The sequence below is a fragment of the Cibotium barometz genome, chromosome 45, assembly GCF_041138505.1.
Source record: "Cibotium barometz isolate CiBa-2024 chromosome 45, ASM4113850v1, whole genome shotgun sequence".
Taxonomy (NCBI): Eukaryota; Viridiplantae; Streptophyta; class Polypodiopsida; order Cyatheales; family Cibotiaceae; genus Cibotium; species Cibotium barometz.
This window is the reverse complement of record NC_141090.1, coordinates 876,179-901,519: the sequence shown is the minus strand read 5'-3', so window position 1 is coordinate 901,519 and position 25,341 is coordinate 876,179. Positions and strand designations below refer to the sequence as shown.

General features: G+C 46.4%; 1 protein-coding gene across 1 annotated transcript in view; it reads left to right on the top strand.

Annotated features, from left to right (window-relative positions):
* Positions 1-1,417: 1,417 nt before the first annotated feature.
* The window catches only part of LOC147612300 (uncharacterized), a 54,266-nt gene continuing 30,342 nt past the window's right edge, over positions 1,418-25,341 (top strand). Inside the window, exons 1-3 of the mRNA XM_086782908.1 lie at positions 1,418-1,616; positions 1,706-2,073; positions 19,356-19,412. Coding sequence (XP_086639034.1) covers positions 1,952-2,073; positions 19,356-19,412 — 179 coding nt within the window. The 5' untranslated portion in view covers positions 1,418-1,616; positions 1,706-1,951. The remainder of the gene's footprint in view (positions 1,617-1,705; positions 2,074-19,355; positions 19,413-25,341) is intronic.

Here is a 25,341-nt window from a genome sequence, read left to right as displayed (position 1 = left end):
CTCCCGACAAGGGTGTAGTCACCAACACAAATAGGGAAGAGTAGTTGAAGCTCTTACCCTCGTACCGCTTCCTGTGGTTCTCTTGCTTACAGCTCAGCCCTTAGCACGAACCAGGCTCTGATACCATGAAAAGATGTAGGGGGGAAGAGAGCTTGAGCTCTTGCAAGCACACACACACACTCACAAAACCCTAATAGAGAACACACAAGGTGAGAGGCTGAAAATCTTCTTCTTCTCTACTCAACACTCAACACCATATACAAGATAAGAGTACACATAATATGAAAGGTACTCAACCAATACATACACGGGTTCTCTATAGTGTGAACCCGACTAAATGAGCTGGCGCTATAACTATGTCAGTCTCTAGAATGGCTGTCACACAGCCTGTCATCCCACTGGCCGCATATCTCCCATGACCTCACCAACCATGCCAGTGGTGTAAGTGTGGGGCCTATCCCCCAGGCGGGTCATCAGTGGCCACCGCCTCACTAGACGAGCTCGATATCTCAACACGACAGAGGTTCGAAGAGAGATAGAGGCGGGGCAGCAAGCGGGAAGGAGGCGACACAGGTTCGAAGAGAGAGAGAAGGAGGCGGGAGAGAGGGCAGCAGGCGGGAGAGAGAGAGATGTAATGAGGGAGGGTGAAAAGAGAGAGAAAGAGAGTGAGAGAGAGAGAATAAAAAGTAGCTTTAAAAAAAATATAAATTAAATAGAAAATATATATGTATATATGTATATACATGTGTGTGTGTGTGTTTGTGTTTTTTTATTTACATTTATATATACATACATACATACATATGTATGTATGTATATGTATATATATATATGTGTGTGTGTGTGTGTGTTTAGATGTGTGTATGATATATCTATCTATATATTTAAAAGTGACCACAACTTATCACCCATCTTCGCACATTAAAATTTAATCAAAATTAATTAAATTATGTCGATGTTTGTATTTATATTTTTAAATACATGTATATATGTATAAGTATATGTGTCTATGTATAGGTTTATGTATCTAAAACATAATATTGTATATACTATATATTTACATGTGTATGTGTGCGTGTGAGAGAGAGAGAGACAGAGAGAGAGAGAGAGAGAGAGCGCTTCTATGTGTGGGAGAGTGTAAGAAGAGAGAGGGAGTGTGTGCATGTGTGTGTGTGAGAGAGAGAGAGAGAGAGAGCAGGTGTGTATATGTGTGTGCATGTGAGAGAGAGAGAGAGAGAGAGAGAGAGAGAGAGTTTCAACATTTGAAAGTGTGTGTACGTGAGAGAGAGGGAGAGGGTCACATGCAAGGGAGAGGGTCATGTGCATGTGACGTGTGTGTGTGTGTGTGTGTGTGTGAGAGAGAGAGAGAGAGAGAGAGAGTTTCAACATTTGAGTGTGTGTATGTGTGTGAGAGAGAGAGAGGGGGTTGTAGAGAGGGAATAGTTATTTTGTGGAACCTTGGTCGGCGCGCGGGTGTAATACTAGTATCTAAAAAACACTCGTACGCGCTGCAAAAGTTGTCTGCAGCAGCTGTTGATGTTAAGTTTTGCATTCCCTGCTGTGCTGTGCTGCTCTGCTACCTAAAGAGATCGAGCGAGCTTGCTTCAAGTCTCCGTGTATGTGGGATTTCTCACTCTTACCTACCTGGCGCACTCACACATGATCCCAGGTTTCTCTCTCGCATAAGAAGACTTTGCTGAATCAGGCATCACATGCATACACCAGAGGAAGGCGGAGGCGAGAGCACAGGCGAGACCGCATCGCACTCACGGATCAATCTCATTCGGAATCATTCATAACACATCCCTTCTCTGCGCAGATTACCCTCTGTTTACTCCGTAGGGTTTTTGTCTAAGGGCAAAGAGATGAATTCCAGGTGCTGTGGCAGCGCCGATCGCTACATATCTCAGTTATTAGGGACCACTCTTCCCACCACGTCTTGACGTGCACAATGTCCAGTGGAGCCGTTGATGCCGCGGCTGCGGCTGCGGCTGCTGCTTCGGCTAGTGTTGAAGCTCGGTTTGGGTCTCTGGAGATCATAGGCAAGGGCTCTTTTGGAGACGTTTTTAAAGGGTACGACTACCTTGATCCTGCTCCCACTTTTATGTATCTTGGCATTTTGCTCAAATCTCTACATCCATACTGTTCAATGTTGTTTTTGTATGTGTGTGTGTACAACACCTTTATTTTTTTGAAGTGAAGGGACTCATACTATATACTGTCTCAGTGATTTTTAAAATGCTTTATCTTTTCGGCTTCGGTCATCAATTATGAACACTCTAGAATTTTCAACTTAGTTCTCAAGAAGAACTTTCAGGAAGGAGTAGGGAATAGCCAAACCCTGACTGATCCCAACGGAGGCCAAATTGCCAATCATGTTTTGGCCCTGTAATGCTGGCAAGCAAGGTTTCAGAGATTATTTGTTAGTGAGCATTATCTTTCTTTTATCAACCTCATCAAGTTGTCCCGCAAACAGACGGGAGAATACAGTTGGATTGATATGCCGTCACACTGATTTGAGTGCAATGGTGCCAGCTTGAAACACTCAGGATATTTGGACAGATTTGCTGTTGTCGCACTCGGACTGACTGAGACTGCCTGCCAGCACAACGGATGGGCGGGCTTATGACATTTCACAGCATGGGGTCAAGTGACTGTGTTCTGGCTTAGGGTGTTAGCAACTAGCAGATGTAGAGTGGTCAAATCCTAGAACTGTATCTTGACTTGTAGACTGTTCATGCATGCGTATATTGGTCCTTAGTTTTTCATCTTGAAAAAAGGTAAAAGTGCCAGCAAACTGTGCCAATCTGGAAGGGAACATGAGCATACTAAGGGCTGGGTGACAAGGCTTGTAAGCTTGACATGCCACATTGCTGGATTGAGCATCAAGTGTCTGCAACAAATGGATTGCTCATTTTTGGTGCATTTAGAAGAGGGGAGATTTCTATATTTTATGGTGATAAAATGTACCCTCAGCTTCTGTAAATGTTTTGTGGTGGTGTGATACGAGGGGGTTGTCTTACTCCACCTCCCATTCACCATAAGTGGGATGACAAGATTGTCTCGATTTCTACGAGGGAGGCACCCATTCGTGCTGCCTATTTTCCTTCTCAATTAAGGACAACAAAGGAGACCTGATTGTATGTTACACATCCATCGAGGTACATTTTTTGGTTGAATACGAATCTATCAAAGGAAGTCGGCTTTATTTTGAGGTGAACAACATTTTTCAGAGTTGAATACTGTACGTAGTCCCTTTTTGTAGAGATTCTGGCTAGCTGTGAGTGTTTAACAGAGGGAAGATGACAGCGAAATCTCTACATCACTGTGTGGACTTTCAAAAGATTGTTGACTGCTAGAACCGTAGACCTAAGAAAAGGCGGCCGATTGCAAAGAAACACCCAAGTTGGTGAAATGAGGAGGCAGATTGATTGATGATCGAAGTGCGAAGGGGAGGGCCTATTTATAGGCTCCCTCATTCCTTGTTTATGCAGGTCGGCTTGTTTTGGCCTTCTGCCCGACCGGCCTGACCAGACTGCCATGTTCACATTTGGCCTTCTGCCCACTGGCTGGTCCACAGTGCCTGCTCAATGTTCATCTGCCCGTCCATATCTGTCCAGCACCTGGGGCAAGCCTTCCCTCATGGGGGATTTCCTGGTCTGGGGCTCTACTGACCTGCAGGTTCATCGGATTCTCCCCCACTAAGATTGTAGCTGTTCTTGGCTATACTGCTTCCAAATGAGTACTGCAGAAAAGAACTGACAAACCTACATTGTGCCTGCATCTTGTCAACACAAGAACCTGCAAATGTATCTCCCCAGGATGCAAGTGTTGTTGTTGCAAGATGGAGGCCCTAAGATCTTCACGCAGTGTTCTTGCAGGCATCACATAAAAATTCCCTTCCAAGGGATTATTTCCAATGTGGAACAAAAGGGTGACTGTGCCTAAGCAGTGAACTTCTTGAGATGCCACTGTCCTGACCGTGGCAGGATTATCCTTCAATGGGGGCTCCCCCCTGGAGAAACCACCTCCTTCTGCAAGTAATCACCTGCCACCTGCCTGGCTTTCCGAAAGGTCCCCGTGGAAAGAACATCCTCAACTACTGGAAGTTCTATGTCCCGAATACTACGAGACATCAGAGCATAAGTGACCTGTTCAGCTTCCTCTGACTCACGAACACAAGAACTACCAACATCAGTACTGGAAAGTTCCTGCCAACTGCTGCCATCTACTGGTAAGCTATCCACTATCTGGTCTCGGAAAGCCTGCACCTGCAGCGTATCCACACGCAAGTGGCCATTACCAGACTGCCACTCATCACAAACCTGAGGACTTGGGAGAGAGAGTGCTGAAAGCCTGTGAACTCCATTCTCCACTCCACCTTCCCAAACGACCTGGCCTGTTGCTTTGTCCCGGTTAGCAACAAAATGCTCATCAAACTCCACCCGTATGCCAGCCTTGCAAACCTGATGCACTGACAACAGATGAAAACCAAGTGCCGGAACATACAACACCTGGGAGGAATGCTTCCCCGCTCTGCCATCGGGAACTATCTCCATCTTGCCCTCACTCTGAACTGGGATAGTGGACGTATCCCCAGTAAGAATATGACCAGAAAGCCTGCAGAGATCCTGTAAACCGGAACGGGAAGGAGTCATGTGCCTGGAAGCACCACTATCGAGAATCCACTCCCGAGTATCCGTTGCGGAGAGTCCTCCAATCTCCTCCCTGCCTGAAGAAAATGAAACATCGGTGTCCATCACCTCCAGGTGCACAAAAGCCGGAGTCTTCATGATTGCTGCTGATGAATCTTCACCCTTCTCGGTCTTCCGCTTGGGACACTGCCTCCAATAGTGGCCTTTCTCGCCACAATCATTACAGGTCTTCTCTGCCTTCAGTTTCTCGGGGTCAGCGTCGGACTTCTTCGTAGAAGACTTCTCCGATGAAGCCTTCCCTCAGATTTGCCCAAAAGGAATGGTGCGGGCGTGGCACATTTGCCACGGCCATGTCCTATGAACGGAATGTCCGTTCACTTCTTAGAGGAGCATCCAAAATGGGATTTTTGCCTTGTTTCCTCCTTTGATTTTAGTTTTGGATTTTTGATTTGATAGGGAGCTTGTAACGTGCGGAAGCTCTGGGAGTCTTTCTTTCAGCCCTAAACACTCTTGAAAACCATCTGATGCAAAACGCAAATATAGAGAGAGAGTAGAGAGAGAGAGAGAGATGTGCTGGAAAATTCAGTATATTTCATATAGTACAAAAAGGGTACTTTGCTACAGCCCTAGGCTGCCTTCATAAAAAGGTGGTAATAAACATGGTCAAGAAGTCCCTCCAGGCCTTGCTCTGAATCCACCTTTGTCCTCTTGTGCTCCTATCTGGTTCATAGTCTTTATCTGGCTGCCTCCTCTGGATCAGCACCTGAGGATTGTCCATGGCATTGATCATGCACATGGCATCTCCCTCTGCTAAATTTGATGACGGGATTCCAACCTGTTCTTGGATGACTGTCATCATCCCAATCTTTTCCCGAAGTCCCTCTGTCATCCATCCATCCCTGGCAACCCTTTTTCTTTGAAAGCCTGGCCTGTTCTCCAAACCACTCTGTCACAGACTAAGCTCTATGCATCTGTTTCCATCTAGTCCACAATCCATTCGTGCCCAGACTCTGAACACTGTCGTGGTCTTCATTCCTGAGAAATGAGTCTGGCAATCTCACATCACCCCTTGGAGGATAAACCTCCCTTGGGACCGTTGCCCGAGAACCCTCACAGGACTGCCACCAACAAACCTCCTGGGAGCTCTTACCGATTCTGTGTTCCTTGCCTTGGGCTTCGCATCCGTGTACTTTCCTGTACCTTGGACCTGTACACCATCATATGGGACTGAATTAGTGTTTAGCTTTGCTGAGCATGATGCTTTGATACCAATGTAACGTGCGGAAGCTCTGGAGTCTTCTTTTAGCCCTAAACACTCCTGAAAACCATCTGATGCAAAACGCAAATATAGAGAGAGAGTAGAGAGAGAGAGATGTGCTGGAAAATTCAGTATATTTCATATAGTACAAAAGGGTACTTTGCTACAGCCCTAGGCTGCCTTCATAAAAAGGTGGTAAACACCCTAGATCTGGTCCCTACTTGGACCCCTAAGACCCAATCCCTAGAGGATTGAATGCCTCTAATAATGAGCACATGGTCCCTTTTGTAGGACCTCTCTAATGCTTGGCCAACTGGCCGACTGCCGGTCGGCCAGTCCTCATTCCCTAAATTATCCTCAGCGCTGCCCGACCTGATATATCACCTTTGCTCATCATGCGCCGGCTCCTGCCTTCCTCTGGTTCAGCCAACCAGTGCTGGTTCAGCCGACCCCCCTGTCCTGGCTTCTAACGCATGGTCAAGAAGCCCCTCCAGGCCTTGCTTTGAATCCACCTTTGTCCTCTTGTGCTCCTATCTGGTTCATATTCTTTATCTGGCTGCCTCCTCTGGATCAGCACTTGAGGATTGTCCATGGCATTGATCATGCACATGACAGAGCTAGAGGTAGTCTCTAGCTACCTATTGATGTCTGTAATGCTTAAAGAAACCTAATAAATTGAGATTAATTTGATAATTAAGCTGTGGTGCAAACTTAATGAAAGATGAACAAAAAATCAAAATTTGTATGAATGTCAAGGATAAAGATTGAACACTTACTTGTGTCTTCTGCAACACTTTCAAACGGTTCACTTTTCTTGGTGAGATTAACCATGGTTTATTAAATTAAAATATTAAATCTGATTTGACAGGCCTGATTAGAAATTATCGACTCGTATCTTTAGCTCGCAGACAGGTGGAATATGTATGGTCCTCCCTTCAATGCTTCGATGCTCCGATTGACCTCCATAGCTCCATGGACACCATCAAACAAACAAATAACAAACTCAAACACAAGCAAACAACTGGTGGATTTACACCTCAACCGAGCCAAATGAGGACTCTAGCAAATTAAATAAGTGGAGGACCCTAAGCAAAGTGCTATCCCCGACAGTGGTGCCAAAGATGTTAATCCTAACATACAACCTTGCACACAAGAGAGGGAGAGAAGAAGAGAAACAAACATGCAAGGGTCGAGTCGAAGATGTGCACTTAGCCAACCCTAGTGAGGGTTAACTTTCCTTTGTGAGGTCGCTAGGGACTCACTCCACCACCACTTGTGTCACCCAAGTGGAGATTCAAGAGCTAGGTGGAGAGCAAGGAGGGAGCTATGGAAAGCTCAACCATCACTCCATGCCACATGCATGCAAGAGGGACCTTGGTAGAGAGACAAGAGAGGGGAGAGAAGAGGAAAAGCTAGATCATCACCATCCCTACAAGCATACACAACCATAATCAAACATGCAAGCGTCAACAACACAAGCATGTATCCACAAGCTCAAGAGAGTGGGAGAGAGAGAGAGAGAGAGAGGCAAAACTCAAATGAGACTAATGAGATTGTCGCTTTTTATATTTCATAAAATGTCTTATATACAAGAGCTCTCATTTTACAATGGCCGGCTGCCCATTTACAATTGGGGGCCCAAAACTAGCTTCCTAGCTCTATGTACATCTCTTTCCTATGACCGCCATTACACAAGCCGTAAGCTCGGTCATCCCATATCTCTTTTATCATTAAGCGCTTTGCTCGGTTACAAAAAGAATGTTACAAGAAGCGTAGCCATGCTTGAAAAATAATGTTAATGTTAATCGGAGTGGTTAACAACAATGCGGAAGCAAAACAAAGGAGAGAGTGGTAGCAAAGGAGAGATAGCACTTGTTGACAAGAGCACCTTTTATTATAGCATGAAGCTTTTACAATGGCAATAGCAAGCAAGAGAGGGTTGCAATTGTGCTAGGATTGGATGATTAAAGTGATTATGAGGAGGTCCCTTTTATAATGATGCAAGGAGCTGGCCGTCTACTCCATGATCCACTAAAAGGAGAGAAAAAATGGATAAAGCCCAATAAATAGGTACAACCTCAATATACTTAGATGCACAATATTCTAGCACCCCCTCTGCAGCTCATAGTGTGCAAGAGTCCGAAGAAGATAACTTGATGAAGATGCAACCATGGACTCTCCAGTATTGCAGATACCGGGATCACCTCGGAGAAAGCACCCACCAACCTGTTTCCTCGAAACACAATGCCACCACACGATTAGCAAAGAACTTTTCTTGGCTCCAAATTCTGACACAAGTGTGCAAGGAACTCCAAGAATGGAATGATGAGCTGTTGTCCCCCAACAGTGGAATGTGAATGCATTGTCAAAGTCACGCAGAAGCAACATGCATACCACCCCAGGGCACTGAGCAACTTCGGTGTGGCTGGGCTCCCATCTCCCAACCGTTGCTCTCCTTGAAAACTCGGTCGGAGAAGATATCTATGACAAGGTAGCACCACACCCTATATATGGCTCTTCGACTTCCCATGCTCTTGCATATGGGATAATCCACCATTTTCAGTCAAGCGACAACCCGAGAGTAGCTACGAGAATTGCTACCTCCAACACCCTCCCTCAATTCGAGCACCTCGAACAATAGAGGCTAGGGCGGCCTAGGACCACAAAAGGCCCGAGCTCTGATACCATGTCAAAGTCACGTAGCAGTAGCACCCACACCACCCAAGGCAACGAGCAATGTCGGTGGCTGGGCTCCCATCTGCCAACCGGTGCTCCCTCCAAAAACCTGGTTGGAGGAGATATCTATGACAAGGTGTCACCACACCCTATATATGGCTCTTCGACTTTCCATGCTCTTGCATATCAGATAATCCATCACTTCCAGTCATGTGACAACTCGAGAGTAGCTACAAGAATTGCCACCATCAACACACATCATGTCCCAAAACCTCGAACAATGAACTCGGAACAAATCGTGTCTATAGTCTCTGCTACACCAAAGTCTGCTACACCAAAGCTGACCTTGTCTTGCTGGATTTTTAATGCTTGGAACTCTGACTCACGGTTCCCATCTTTAACATCCAATTGTCTTCTATGCTTGTCAGCAACCCTTTTATGCTTGTCTTGTGACCTTGAAATGACTGTCCGCACCTGAGCAAAAGCAATATCCAAGTCTCTTACATACACATCAGCTGCAAATATCTCATCCTTTGTGCGAAGGATGGGTGGCAAAACCACCTTACCATAAACAATCTCAAACGGGGCCTTTCCCGTAGATGCATGCACCATGTTGTTGTATGCAAATTCCACAAGCGGTAAGTACTTTGTCAGAATACGCAGCGGAGATGATGACCAGATCTGGGAACACAAGAGCAAAACGCAGTGCAGAAAATCACAGCACAAGAGAGAGAGAGATAGAGGCGTGTAACTCTGCTCTGTATACACAAGAAGATCCTGAGAATACTACAAAATGGAGTTGGGGCCATGGGGCCATTTTATATGGCCCCAAGTACCGAGTCGGCCTGTGCTAAAGGCAGCCGACTGGCCCTGAACCTCCACGACCAGCAAATATAGCCGGTCGGCCAGCACATATATGGAGTTGTGGACCACTACCATCAGTCGGCGAGCTACTGGGTCCTCCTGCCATCTCAGGGCTGCCTCCCAAGCCACAGAAAAATGAAAAAAAATAGGGGAAAAATACGGAGAGTGGGGAAAAATGAGAAAACACCTCATAAGGGCGGGCACACCCACAACAAAGGCCCTGGTGTATAAAAATAGACAGGAGATGACTTCTAACACCCCCTCTCAGCTCCTGGCTGTGAAACCAATCACAGAGCTGGGGTGCCGCGTGAGCAAATCCTGAGATAGCGACTTCATGAAGAGGTCCACCGTACTGTCCTCCGTCGAACAGAACTCTAGCAAGATGTCATCAGCAACGATCTGTTCACGAACAAAGTGCCTCTGGATGACCATGGGTTCCTCCGGTGGAAGCCCAAACTTGCAATGCAACCTCTGCATCCTCACCACCTCATAAACAGCATCACAAACAGTCCGGTACTCTGCCTCTGTCATTGACAAGGCAAAAGATGATTGCCTCTTATTGCTACGTATAATTGCTCTTGGGCCTAAAGTAGATCTCCTCCCCAAACTGAGTCACTCCAACCGTGGAGTCGGACTCCATCAATCAATCCCCCTCCTGTGTAAAAGAGTACATGATCCTTCGCATGCCGCAGAAACCACAGGAAACACAATCCTGCCTCCCAAAGAGTCATCTGCAACCATGAGCTCAACTGCCTCATCAAGAAGCTCCCGTCCAATCTGGTGTCCATCAACCAGATCAATGAACCATTCTGCTTCTGAGTCAAAAAGGCATCACACTGCTCACAAGGATCAACACCTGTTACGGTGCAAAAACAAGTCCTGGAGACCTGATGAAGACCACGCAAGGCCTTCTGAAACCTGTCAACCACCCCCTCTGAATCCGGAACCACAAAGCCTGGAGTATGCATCTCCTTCTGCAAGTAATCAACTGCCACATGCCTGGCTTTCCGAAAGGTCCCCGTGGAAAGAACATCCTCATCTACAGGAGGTTCTTTATACTACGAGACATCAGAGCATAAGTTACCGACGAACACAAGAACTACCAACATCAGTACTGGAGAGTTCCTGCCAACTACTGCCATCTACTGGCAAGCTATCCACCATCTGGTCCCGAAAAGCTTGCACCTGCAGTGTACCACACTTAAGTGGCCATTACCAGACTGCCACTCATCACAAACCTGAGGACCTGGGGGAGAGAGTGCTGAAAGCTTGTAAACTCCATTCTCCACTCCGCCTTCCCAAACCACTTGGCCTGTTGCTTTGTCCCGGAGAGCAACAAAATGCTCATCAAACTCCACCCGTACGCCAGTCTTGCAAACCTGATGCACTGACAACGGATGAAAACCAAGTGACGGAACATACAACACCTGGGAGGAATGCTTCCCCCCTCTGCCATCGGGAACTATCTCCAGCCTGCCCTCACTGTGAACTGGGATAGTGGATGTATCACCAGTAAGAATGTGACCAGAAAGCCTGCAGAGATCCTGTAAACCGGAACGGGAAGGTGTCGTGTGCCTGGAAGCACCACTATCTAGAATCCACTCCCGAGTATCCGTTGCGGAGAGTCCTCCAATCTCCTCCCTGCCTGAAGAAAATGAAACATTGGTGTCCACCACCTCTAGGTGCACAAAAGCCGGAGTCTTCATGATTGCTGTTGAGGAATCTTCACCCTTCTCGGTCTTTCGCTTGGGACACTGCCTCCAATAGTGGCCTTTCTCGCCACAATCATTACAGGTCCTCTCTGCCTTTAGTTTCTCGCGGCGGTCAGTAACGGACTTCTTCTCAGAAGACTTCTTCGACGAAGCCTTCCCTTTGCCCGTGATATGGCCTTTCGACCGTTGGCCAGTTAAGGCCTCCGAACCTCCACCTTGAGGAGGGTTCGTGAATCGTTCCTCCTGGTCCAGGACCATGGGGACAAGCTCCTCCAACGTGATGGTGCTGAGCCTGCCACACTGGTAATCAAAGACGAGTAAAATGCTGAGTACTGAGAGGGCAAGTGCGACAGCAACGTTATGGCCATGTCCTCTGACGATATCTCCTTCCCAGCCTGAAGAACTTCCTGAGCCTTCAGCTTGTTAATATGCTCCCACATCGTCAACGACTTTGCAGGGCTCATAACCCGCATCTGTACTTCCAAGGAAATCCTCTTCATGGGCGATACCTTGTTGTAAAGAGAGGCCAAATGCTGCCATATACCTCTGGCCAACGTCATATGCTTTACATGATTGATTACCTGCAGTGTGCAGTTGAGAAAGATAAACGAACGGACCCTGGCGTTGACACGATCCCACATCTGTGTCTGAGCCTCCCGGTCCTTTCGGATCGACGGTAACTCCCCTTCCTCTACTTCCGGCCGTGGAACCCCAACAATGACGAAATGAGCGAGGTTGTAAGACTCCAGAACAGATTCCATCATAACCTTCCATATGCCGTAGTTGTTCCCGTCCAACTGACGGTCCACCGGGAACGTGGGGAGTGTCGGGATCTTCACATGCCTCTCGGCCATCTCAAACAGATCTGCCATTGCGGGGATGTACTCTGAAAAGGGTGGGTGAGTGGGAACAAAGAAGAACTAACACTTGCAAGTGGCTGTCCAGCAAATCAGCCCGCCGTCCTCTTGCTTCTCCTCTTCCCGAACAGTCCCAAACAGTCCACCAATCAGCAAAACAACAGTCCCCCTCTTGCTCACACAAATCCCAAAAACTATCTAGAGCCTAGGCTCTGATACCATGTCACAATACGCAGCGGAGATGATGACCAGATCTGGGAACACAAGAACAAAACGCAGTGCAGAAAATCACAGCACAAGAGAGAGAGAGAGATAGAGGCGTGTAACTCTGCTCTATATACACAAGAAGATCTCGAGAATACTACAAAATGGAGTGGGGGCCATGGGGCCATTTTATATGGCCCCAAATACCCAGTCGGCCTGTGCTAAAGGCAAACCTCCACGACCAGCAAATATAGCCAGTCGGCCATCACATATATGGAGTCGTGGACCAGTACCATCAGTCGGCCAGCTACTACTGGGTCCTCCTGCCATCTCAGGGCTGCCTCCCAAGCCACAGAAAAATGGGAAAAAATAGGGGAAAAATACGGAGAGTGGGGAAAAATGAGAAAACACCTCATAAGGGCGGGCACACCCACAACAAAGGCCCTGGTGTATAAAAATAGACAGGAGATGACTTCTAACATACTTCTCCCAAGAAGACTTCTGATCCGCCACATAACATTTCCAAAGATCCAACACGGCTGACTTTGTAGCCTCACTTTGCCCATCCGTTTGAGGGTGATAAGCTGATGAGAAGTCCAATTTGGTGCCCATGTTATCAAATAAGGCCCGTCAAAAGAGACTTGTAGTCCTAGGATCTCTATCCCCCCGACAAAGTGAGCTTGCTTGCTAAACCTGTCCACAATTGTCCAAATTGTATCATTATCCTGTTGGGTCCGTGGCAAGTCCATAATGAAATCCATTGGAATACTTTCCCATGGTTGCGTGGGAATAGGCAATGGTTAAAGCAAACCTAGTGCTTTTTGCCTATCAAATTTCGCCTTTTGACAGGTGATACATGCACGTACATGTGCGTCTATGTTCTTCCGCATACTTGGCCAAAAGAAATACCGCTCAATCATGTGCGACGTGCATGGTAGGCATTATGCCTCTATGACCAACATATGGAGGAGCATGGCACTCATCCAAAACCTTTTGCCTCATGTCAAACACCACACACACAGGCAATTATCTTTCATGAGATAACCCTCTTTGATCACATAAGAGGCATGTGCATGACCAGCCATCAAATCAGCCCAAATAGTGGCAAAATCAGCGTTCGTATGATACAAATCACGCATGGCAGACAAGTCCCCATGAGAGGCAACCGAGATAGTTGCTACATACGGCTTTCGTGACAATGCATCTGCCACTCTATTCTTCTTTCCTGGGGTGTGCAAGATCTGAAAATGAAACAGAGAAGGAAATTTGCCATCCTCATATGCTTCTCTAACAATTTAGTTTGGGTAAGAAAATACCTCAAACTCTGGTGATCTGGTTTCACAGTGAAATTAGTCCCAAGAAGGTAATGTTTCCATATAGTAAGTGCATGAATTACAACCAAGAGCTCTTTCTCATAAATGCCAAGAGATAGCTCTGTATCATGCATGCCCCTCTTGATTTAGGATAGCTCCTATGTAATTTCCAGATGCATCACATTCCACACTAAAAGGCTTTTGCAAATCCGGAATGATCAACACTGGACCATGAGTAGTTGCATCTTTCAATTTGAGGAATGCATCCCTCTCTACAATAGTCCATTTGAATGTGGTCGCCTTTTTTGTCAAATCATGCAAAGGAGAAGCAATCCATGCAAAGTGCCGAATGAACTCGCGGTAGTAAGAGCATAATCCAAGAAAACTACGGATCTCATGCACCGAACTCAATTCGGGCTAATTCCGAATTGCATCAATCTTTACAGGATTCATCCGCACTCCATCTTTGGACACAATATGCCCAAGATAATAAATCTTTGACAAGAAGAACTCACTCTTCTTTGCATTTATGAAGAGTTTATACTTACGGAGTTCTTCAAAAACAATAGTCAAATGAGCTCTATGCTCTTCTTTGGTCTTCGAGAAGAAAAGGATGTCACCAAAGAAGACACCTATAAATTTCCTGTACCCACGGAATATGCGATCCATCATTCTATTGAATGTAGCCGGGGCATTCGTAAGACCAAAAGGCATAACAAGATACTCATAAAGCCCAAATGCTGTCCTGAAAGCAGTTTTATGTACATCCTTAGGCACTACACGCACTTGATGATACCCACTCTTGAGATCAATTCAGCTAAAGCATGCCAATCCATCCAACTTGTCAAGGATGTTGTCTATGCGTGGAATCGGAAACCGATTCTTGATGGTAAGCTTATTCAAAGCTCTATAATCCACACACATACAAAATGATCCATTCTTCTTTTGAACCAAGAGGACAGGTGAACATTATGGGAAAGAGCTTGGCTGAACCAAACCCTTCTCAAGAAGCTCATTTATCTGCTTCATGATCTCCTCTTTTTGGGATGCACTTACACGATAGGCTGGTCTATTAGGTGGTGAGCTACGTGGCACAAGATCAATGCGATGATCTTCTGGTCGTACAGGTGGCAACTCATTTGGTAACTCTTCAACAAAACAATCGTTGTACTATTGCAAGAATTTCAGCCTATCATTACTAAGTGTTTAAATGTGCATTATTTTTCTCAACATGATCTCGTACGAAAATCAAGTACGCAAAAACACTCTTTTTCATTACTTTCTTAATTTGTACATGAGATACAAGGGGAATGGTATCACCCTCTTCACCAGCATCAATTACATGCTCTCGGCCTTTATGCATGAAGGTGATCCTGTTGGTCTTGTAAGCCTTGCACGAATCAATATGTATATGCCAAGGCTTTTCAAGCAATACATCACAGCCATTCAAAGGCGCCACAAGGAAATCCTCATGATCCACATAGCCTTGAATGTGTATGCGCAACTTGCCCAATGCCAATAATAGGCATGACCTGTACTTCTCTACCAACGAAGGTAGCCCTTGCTTCAATTGGAGGACCTATGTCCTCCACTTCAATACCCAAAGCAGTTGACATGTGTTTAGATATGAAGTTCTCAGTTGCATAATTATCAAACATGAACAGGTGAGGGTTAATCCTTAGGCTGTCCCCAAGCTTTTACATACAACCCTATCTTTGCTTTCATGTGAAGTGTTGCCCTGCACATTTGGGACCATATGTACGTTGGGCTTTGATGCATTTGCATTATCACACTTCTTCTTGTTTGGGCATGCATTTGTAATATGCTCGGTGCTACCACAAGTAAAGCATTTCCCCTCGCTCATATATTGCTTTTTTTGCTCCGGAGTGAGACCATAGTCTCTCACTTTGAAGGGATGCTTCTTGGTAGTGTTATTTTCAGCCTTTGGACCATTTTTATCTTGATTTTGGTCTTTTTTAGGTAGTTGTCCATTATTTTGCAGGTTTTGGACAGCCCTCTCTTTGCTTTGAAATGAGGCTTTAGTCTTGTTGGATTGACTCAATTTGAGTTCCAATTGTTTGGTGGCAGTGGCGGCTGCGATTAGTTGGTGTAAGGTGTGACCAGGATACATTTGTAGTCCCGCTTTGTACATGGATTGTGATCCCGATTGAAACCTTCTCTTCCTTTTCACCTTGGTGACATGCATAAATGGAGACACCTCCAAAAGCACTTTCCAAAACTCTTGTACATATGCATTCACTGTTTCCCTCTCATTTTGCTTCACCCAATCCCACTTCATTGTTATCTCATTCAATGCATTGGGAGGCAAAAATTGAGCATAGAATCTCTCCTTGAACTCTTCCCATGATCTAACAGGATTCGGTGAGAGCTTCTCTGTGAGCCACCAGTAATGCCTTTCATGAATATGCTTACATGCCGGATCATGGATTTCTGAGTGAAATCCTCATCACTGAAAGCAATGTCAAACTAGGCAATAAAAGCAAGTGCGTTTGATGCATCATATTCCCCATGATATGTGTCATACTTCACAGATTTGTCTCCGGCTTTGAAGTCACGAGACTTTGATGCATGTGCCTACATCTCAACATGTTTTCCCCCATGTTTGTCCATTGGGACAGCCCCTGTGACTGGCATCATTTTTTTAGGAGCAAAAGGTGGTGCATAAGGCATAGATACATGTGCCCTGTAAGCATGAGGCATGGCTGGCCCCTCAACATGCATTGGTGCATTTTCAGCCATCTCCCTCACGAGTACACTCGAAGGCATGAGTGGCATGAGAGAGATGCAGAATACGTGCACCAATAGAAAATTGTAACCCATGTTGCATGTGCTGTGCATGCACATTTTCAACTGGCAATGGCATTTGACATACATTTTGACCACTGCCATAAACATGGTATCCTTCACGGGCTACATAAGGTACTCTTGCATGGCGTGAAGTCGCTGATGGTTCCTCTCCCATAGCATGGAGATTCATCCTCTTAGACAAGTTCTTGTTCGGGCACTTGTGGGGATTCCAAGACATGTGGGATAGTTGTCTTGTCTGCAGAGGTATCCTCGGTATGAGCACGTGCTGCATCCCTCGGTTGCATGTGCAACTCTTGAGCAATCATTGCCATTGCATGATCCATATAAGATTTAGCTTTCTTGGCTTTCAAACGGTCATCTTTGCGATGGAAGTGCGTGGAGTGATGAAATCTTCGATTTGTCACAATTCTTCATGACAAAAGTCTCCAAGAGGATGAAGGGAACCTGGAAAAGCTTCCCCTATGGTTCAACTTGAGAAAGGAGGGCTGAAATTAGGGTTTTAGCAAAAAGACCATAAATTATAGCAAGAAAGAGAGCTGTATTGCTGAATTTCAGTCATTGGGAGTATGTAGGAGAGTGATTAGCACCCGGAAACACTCTTGGAAGCTTGGGAAACACCTTAGCAAGCTTGGATATGGAGTTGGGAAGGAGAAAGTGCAGAAAATATAGCCCAAAAGTCCTCATGAAGGACGCACCTTCTTCTAGAGAGAGAGGGAAGAGTGAGGTGGTGAGTTGTCCACTCTAGGTGGAAGGCTGGAGCAAGCTAGAAAGGACACAAGGTTGGTTATGTCCTTTGTTTAAAGGGGATAAGGTGGACATTGGGTTTTGTCCACCTCGGGACATCAGTGTGTGTGAACACCGGGCGGGTTATAATTTATAAGTGAGTTTCGGTCACCCAAAACTTAATGAAGTGTGTACACACTCACTTATAAATTAGTGTTAACTTCTAAGGCTAGGTTTATGACCAATACTTGCCACCTGTCACATGCCACATAACCATGTCAGCAAACAATTTCACACGCACGGTTAACGGGCAGGTGTCCCCTTACCCGGAACTGCACATTGGTCAAGCAAGCATGAAAACAACATGCAATTTCAATTGCAAGCAAGCACATAAAGATGCTATGTAATGTAGCATGGATATGGACAATCCTTGTTCATGAAACTATACCAAAATAGATGTACTCCAAGCAAGTACACGAGGTACCAGATCCAATGGAACACCAATCCACGAGGCATTTCCGGGCATGTACACAGAGACACAAGTCCCAACGGAAAGCCAAGTCCACAGTATCACATGAGTGGCATCATTCCTCGGCATATACAATTGCCATGGACACCAGTCCAATGTACATACATGACGAGAAAGCACGGGTGGACGAATTGGGTGGCCAAATGGTGACAGTCTCCTCTCCTGACAACAAGCTGGAAGCACATGGGGGAAACTTCATTCATGTATACTAGAGAAGAAGACCAGCTTGGTCCTAGCGAGCCGGAAGCGCCCTGGGAGCCCTAGATGAGTTACTGGAAGTATCTGTATCACTGTCTTGTGTTGTGTCTTTGCCCTTCTTATGAGATGAAGATTTGCCCTTGGTCTTGTCCTTCTTCTTGGAGAAACAATCCTGAGACAGATGTCCTCTCTTCCCACATGATAAGCAATGACTCCGATCTTTCTTCTGTACTGAAGTAAGTGCTTGATCAGAACTGTTAAGAGACACCTTGATCTTACCCTGAGAAACGAGGACACACTCTTCTTCCAAGAGAAGGGAGATGAGGTCATCAAAATCCAGTTGAGTGATTGTGATATGGCAACTCAAAGCCCGAGAAACCACATCATACTCCTTCGTAATGGTCCGCACAAGCACAGAGTGCGTCCTCGAATCACGATCCTCCCAGTCTTGTAAGTCCGCAAGGAATTCATCCTCCTGAACTTGGGTCCAATGCCTCGAGTTCTGAGGACGCTCGGGCTTCTTCTCATTGCCTTGAACAATCTCCCACAAACCCTTATGGATGAACCAGATCCGCATATTTAGCTTCCAATGAGCATAGTTGGTTCCAGCCAACTTGTCCTCCTTGTTCGTATAGGGGGGAGCCATATCCACAGCAATAGCAAACCTTTGCAAGCAAACTATCAATCTCCAAAACTTCTCCAACAAACTCCAACGCCATGGAAGGAAAGGACCAAATAGCCCCCTCTGAGAACTGAGGTAGAGTAGGACTGGACTGCAGCAAAGAAGCCCACAAATCTTGCCGGAAAGCACCCACGAAGTAGGCAGAACCGCCAATGCGGAAGCAAAACAAAGGAGAGAGTGGGAGCAAAGGAGAGAGAGCACTCGTTGAAAAGATCACCTTTTATTATAGGATGAAGCTTTTACAATGGCAATAGCCAGCAAGAGAGTGCTGCAACTGTGCTAGGATTGGATGATTAAAGTGATTAGAGAAGGCCCCTTTTATAGTGATGTAAGAAGCTGGCCGACTGCTCCACGACCCACTAAAAGGAGAGAAAAATGGATAAAGCCCAAACTGAGATGCACAATATTCTAACACAGGGCACCCTTTATCCTGAACTTTTCATCGGTATGTTTACAAATGTTTTTTTTTCTCATGACAACAATTGTTGGAAGCTCGTTTTTTGTATTTCTTTTTATGGACTGAATGAGGTAGCAACACGTCAAGCAGCTGCACCTGTGGCTTCTCGTGGGCCTTATAGGTATCCTAGAGAGATGTTATGGACATTGGAGACAACTCAAGCTGACTAGACATCGGCAAGTAAAATTGGTAAACTCTACACAATTATAGAACCCAACCTGCTTCACAGCTGTAAAAGGAAGAGACCATTTGTACATTTTCTGAGACACCATTATTTCTGCTCTAGCTTCTGTGAGCACATAGTGCTTCTTTTGTTTATGGGTTTTTTGATAGCCAAAACTAGGGTTTTAATTCAGATTATGTGGTTTTTCTGAATGACCTTCGTTTCTTTTCTGCAGGTTTGATAAGGAACTGAACAAGGAGGTAGCCGTTAAAGTTATTGACCTTGAAGAAGCGTGAGTGATCTGATTTATTTAGAAATACTTTTCTAAAATCTTGATATAAAGTAAAGTCACAGTTTGAAATGATAGCATCTGCCATGACCTAAAAAACATGGTAATCATTTTCCTTTGGGCTTCATAAATTCATTGTCTTTTCTGAGAGCAAAGTTATTTGCCAACATCAGCAACTTTCATTTTTCCATCACATAGGAAGTTTGAACTCACAATCTTCAAACGTTTAACCCAAAATTATGTGCAAGACTATAAGAGCACATGAGACACCAACTTTGTGGTGGAACTGGTTCGAAAGAGAGAAAAATAAAAAACCTGAATCCAGAACTGACACCTCCATCCCACTCTCATGCGTCAGGCAAATTACAGGTGAAAGGTGACTTATTTTGGGCCTGGGCAGCCCATTTCTAATTGCCCAGGTCTGAATGCCAACCTTTTTACTAAGGTTAGAACATACTGATTCAAAGCCCACGTATTGGGATTGATCAGCTAAATTGCAGCTCATTTTTACAAGTTGGGGGAAGTACGGCTGGCCGACCGGATCAAGGGGGGCTGGCACCTCTTATATAAAGAGTGCGTGCATGTTCTCAAGACTCTCTCAGTTGAAGACCCAACTTTCTAATGCACAAGCAAGGGAGGTCACCAATCATCCAGAGAGCAGTCTGATTATGCTCTGTTGCAACCTTAATCTCTCCTTAATCAGCAGTTCTGCCGCAGTGCATTTAACATGTCTAGTCTTGAGAGATATTTTCATTTTTATATTGCTGATGTGCTACAGACCTTCTGGTCAAAATAATGTAAAGCTCCTCTGTCAGAAGACCTACCATTGTTAGCGTTTTTTTGGTGGCTCAGTGTGCCCTCTGGAGAACAAAATATCTGGTAGCTTACTTTTTATTTAAAACATTTCAAAGCTTGTGCTCTCTCTCTTTCGAATGCATACACACCCACGCACACACACCCACCGACGCACCCACCCACCGACGCACCCACGCACTCACGCATGCGCACACACACGCTCTCTCCCACTCACGCACACACCCACTGATGCACCCACCCACCCACGAATGCACGCACTCACGCATGCACGTACATGCGCGCGCACACACACACTCTCTCTCTCTCTCTCTCTCTCTCATGGAGATGTGTGTGTGCGTTAGGACTGCTGCCCACAAGCGTGCCCATGCTGCCATTTAGGTTTCTAGCTGCGTTTTAGGGTTCGCGTCACTTTTTAAAAAAAATTTTATTTACACTGCCGCAAATCTGCGTTTTAGGGTTTGGCTGCACTTTCTGAATTTCAGATACATGTGGATCAGCTTACAGCTCTCACAGGACAGGGTTATATACATAGCTTTATGTTACTTTTCTCCATCAGGATCCTCCTATGTCATTACAGAGGACATGCCACAGGAGGAGGAGACAGGAGCCTCGCCATACACTTGTCTATCAGAGGAGATTATGCATTATTCTACACTAGGGGAAGTATTTCTAACGGGCGACTTCAATGCCCACACACAGAGCAGACAGTGTGAGGTGTATGACTATGATGACACGGAGATCCTCCACCCTGTGGATCCAGAGGAGATAGGGGCTAGTCGGGCATCAGAGGATACTGGACCAGACAGAGGACATTATGGGGACCACTTACTAGAGTTGGGAGCCAGGCATCGTCTCGTTATTTATAACGGGATGCTACAGTGGCCGGGATCAGGAGGGCTGACATGCTTCCCACATGGGAGTCATACACGGACCGGAGGTACAGTGGTAGACTACATTATGGGGTCTTTGGAGGCATCACAGCTTGTCACCTCATTCTCCATTCCACCTCGTCCTATTGGGGCAGATCATACATACTTGGCATTTTCACTAGCCGGATCACCAGTATCACCAGCCCCCCACATACCGACGCCACACACTACCATCTACTTCACACATGACATGGCAGACATATACACTGGTAGAGTAGAGGATGGGCTCCTACTCATGGATCCCTTGGCACCTATGGATAACATTACAGCCCAGCTGGCATCACTCCTACACACGGCTGCATTACAGAGCTTCCCACATCGTGTACACTCAGGAGAGCCTACGAGACCTGGGACTATGCCCCAGAACAGATGGTATGATGACGAGTGCAGAGCCCTATACTCACGGCTCCGCATACAGAGAGCCTTGGGAGCCATCACAGAGCAGGAGTCGAGGAGAGAGATGAGGAGACTTACTCGCCGCAAAAGGCGGGCCTTCGCAGAGATACAGGAGCTAGAGATCTTTCATTTCTTTATGAGTAGAGATAGCCCTGTCTCATGGCGGCACTTCAGAGAGCCCCGGATCCCGACACCTATTGCAGACCCACAGACATGGCACACACATGCAGAGGGCCTATACCATGCCCCACAGCAGCCACCTATACCTCAGCCACAGGAGCCTCGACCTACCACAGCTAGCTTCTTTACCCACTCGATGGTACAGGAAGCTATCCGCCGCCTACAGCATGGATGGGCCGCCGACCATATGGGCCTGCAGGGTGAGCATCTCATATATGCAGTAGATTCTTTAGCTCCTTTTCTTGCACACCTGTTTAACAGGGCACTAGCAGAGGGTTTGCCTGCGGAGTGGACGATGCACACCATTGTGCCGATTCACAAAACAGGGGATATGCTCGATCCGAGCAACTACAGGACGGTTATGGTTGGCCACGTGCTGGCCAAACTCTATGGTGCAGTGCTGGAGCAAGAGCTTAACTTATATGCTGAGCGAGCAGGTCTACGCTCATCAGGGCAGGCAGGCTTCAGGAGAGCTTTCTCTACCACTGACCATGTATTCACTTTGAGATGTATGATTGATCAGGCCAGAGTGAGGAAGAGAAAGCTCTATTGCTGCTTTGTGGATTTCCGCAAGGCATTTGACACAGTACCACGAGAGAGGCTCTTTCAGCGCTTGCAGTCTCTTGGTATACCAGCAGATATGACATGGGGCATCTATGCATTATATGAGCAGGTTTTTGGGCGAGTCAGATGTCCAGGAGGTATGTCCGAGATTATTGCTAGCACCATTGGTGTGAAGCAAGGATGCCCACTTTCCCCCACGCTATTTGGGTTATACATTGATGAGGTGGCTGACTTCATTACACGGGGAGGCGGAGATGGAGTTGATTTAGCAGGTACCTCAGTACATATTATGCTCTATGCTGATGATATTGTATTAGTGTCTGAGTCTCCAGGTGGTCTACAGCAGCATCTACATGCACTCCATGATTTCTGCACACAGAGGGGTCTTACTGTGAACCTTGGGAAAACCAAGGTTATGGTCTTTCATACATCGAGACAGGGCAGGAGTCAGCTGACATTCACTCTCACAGGATGCCAGGTGGAGGTGGTGACATCATACGTGTACGTAGGGGTTACCTTCTCTGCAGCAGCCACACGCTTCACCATGGGTTCAGCAGCCAGAGCTAGATTGACACGGGGATATGCAGCATTGGCTATGCTAGAGAGACAGTGCCACCAGGCGCATTTTCAGGAGCCCAGGACGAAGGGGTGGCTATTTGACACATTAGTCACACCGGCATTGATGTATGGAGCAGCGGTATGGGCGCCAGGCCTTGCTACCCATTGGTGGACACAGATAGAGAGACCACAGGCCCTCATGATGGCACGCATGATACGCAGCAAACCATCAGTGCCTCATGACATTATCCGAGCAGAGTTTGCTGCGCCTCCTATGATGGTAGAGGCCATATTTCAGACTATATGCCTGCTAGACAGATTCAGAGAGATGCCACAGGACAGATTGTCATACAGAGCTTTTGAGGCATCTAGACAGCTGGCTGAGGCAGGAGACAGAGGATCATGGTATGCACAGGTCACACATTGGTTCTCACAGCATGGCCTAGACATGGATCATCTACCACCATTCCAGTATGACAGGGATGCACCACATATCCGTCTCTCTCATAGTGAGAGGAACAGAGTATTGAGACAGGATCTATGGCAGCTCTATACACGAGAGACATGGATATCGCCTACATAGCCTCTTCCACCGAAGATGCTATACTACAGAGATCACTTCATGAGTATCACTGATGATGGATTTATAGAGAGGCCTAGATACATGGAGGGTTTTTTACCACACGGCTCCCGAGTGGCTATTGGTCAGCTCAGAGTTTCATCACACCGATTGGAGATTGAGACTGGCAGAGCAGCACGGATCCCCCGAGAGGAGAGGGTATGCAGATTGTGCAGAGAGGAGGTGGAGAGTGAGGAGCATTATGTATGCAGATGCAGAGCATATACAGCCATCAGAGAGAGATATCCCATTTTATTCAGAGAGCCACATTCCCTACGCCAGATCTTTGAGGCAGCAGACCAGCGCATACTGGGGAGATACATTCTAGACATACAGCGCCACAGAGAGACATTATTACAGGCTCAGACAGCTCCAGAGGGGGGGCGACAGACACAGATTACTACATTTTTTCAGAGATCCATCCCCCTCCCAGCCCCTACACGGCAGGGAATTACTCTCCAGAGAGCAGAGACACTTAGAGCCCGCAGGAGACAGAGGACACCTGGCTTTCGGACACCACGCCTATACCAGAGAGAGATGACAGAGATCAGAGCTCAGTTTCACAGAGAGGGTGCGGAGCGACTGGCTCGCTTCAGAGCACACCCAGGCATGCTCTTCAGGGAGCTGTGGACACCCCCTTCACTGATGTATACCATTTTATACCCCCAGTATGGTACAGGATGGAGCTAGCTAGGTTGCATATCATGATTGTATACTCCATGCATATAGCTTTGCATTCTCCTAGTAGTAGAGCTCTATCCCCTGCACACCCAGATTTAGCTTTTTTTTTGTTCAGTACTTTTTCATTTTGTTGGGATGACAGAGGATACCCCATACAGGTACTCCGATTTGTCTCATAGGCCGAGTTCGGTCTTTTGGAAGACGTTAATAAAATCTTTCTTTCTTTCTTTCTTTCTCTCTCTCTCTCTCTCGCTTCTTCCATGGCTTCCCCCTTGTGCAACCCGACGAAGGCGACCTTTATGGTCACAAACAAGAGGATAACAAATGTGGAAAAGGAGATGAAGGAATGGAAGGCGGAGATGGAGGGATGGTGGAAGGAGAAAGCCAACTTTCTCCAAATGGTATTCAATGAGGGTAAGCGGTGGAAAGAGGAGAAGGAGGACCTCATAGCAGAAGTCAAAGATCTTCATGGGGAAGTCAACACGCTCAAAGGCGTAATTTCAGCTCTTCAGAGGGAGCTTGCAGAGGCTAAGGCAAATGGTGGACTTGAAGAAGGTGAAATTCAGCCATCTATGATAGAAGAGCTCAAGGTTATCAAGGAACAAGTACGGGCAATTAAGGAAGAAGAGAAGCAACACGAAGCAAAGACTTCCTCATGGGTGGAAGTCATCACCAAGACTCAAAGGAAGATGGATGAAGCGGAGAAGTGGATAGAGGTCGCTAAGAAGGGTAAAGGTAAGGAGATAACAACCCCTACACCTGCAATCATTAACATGACTTTGGAAGAGGAACAACGAAGACATACACGTGCTTTGCATGTGAGGATTACCGGCCTTAAAGACGGGGATAAATTGAAGAGGAGGTGAAAGAGCTTATGGTGTTGATGGGGATTGATAGTCCGGCACACGCAAAAGCCTGGAGAGTGGGCAAAAAAAGCGGAGGCAACAGGGAAACATCAAAGGAAAGAGCTCTCATACTTCGCTTCCCCTCTATTGAGGCGAAGAAGGAGTTCTTGAAGAGGCGACCCACTTTAAAGAATACAAGCATTTTTCTTGGTGACGATCTTACTCTTTCACAGCTTGCACATATGAAGGAAGTTATGCCAGAGATTAGGGCGGCAAGAGAAAAGAGAAAGATAGCATTTTATAGAGAAGGGAGGGTGGTCATCGTGGAGTGACGCTCTACATGA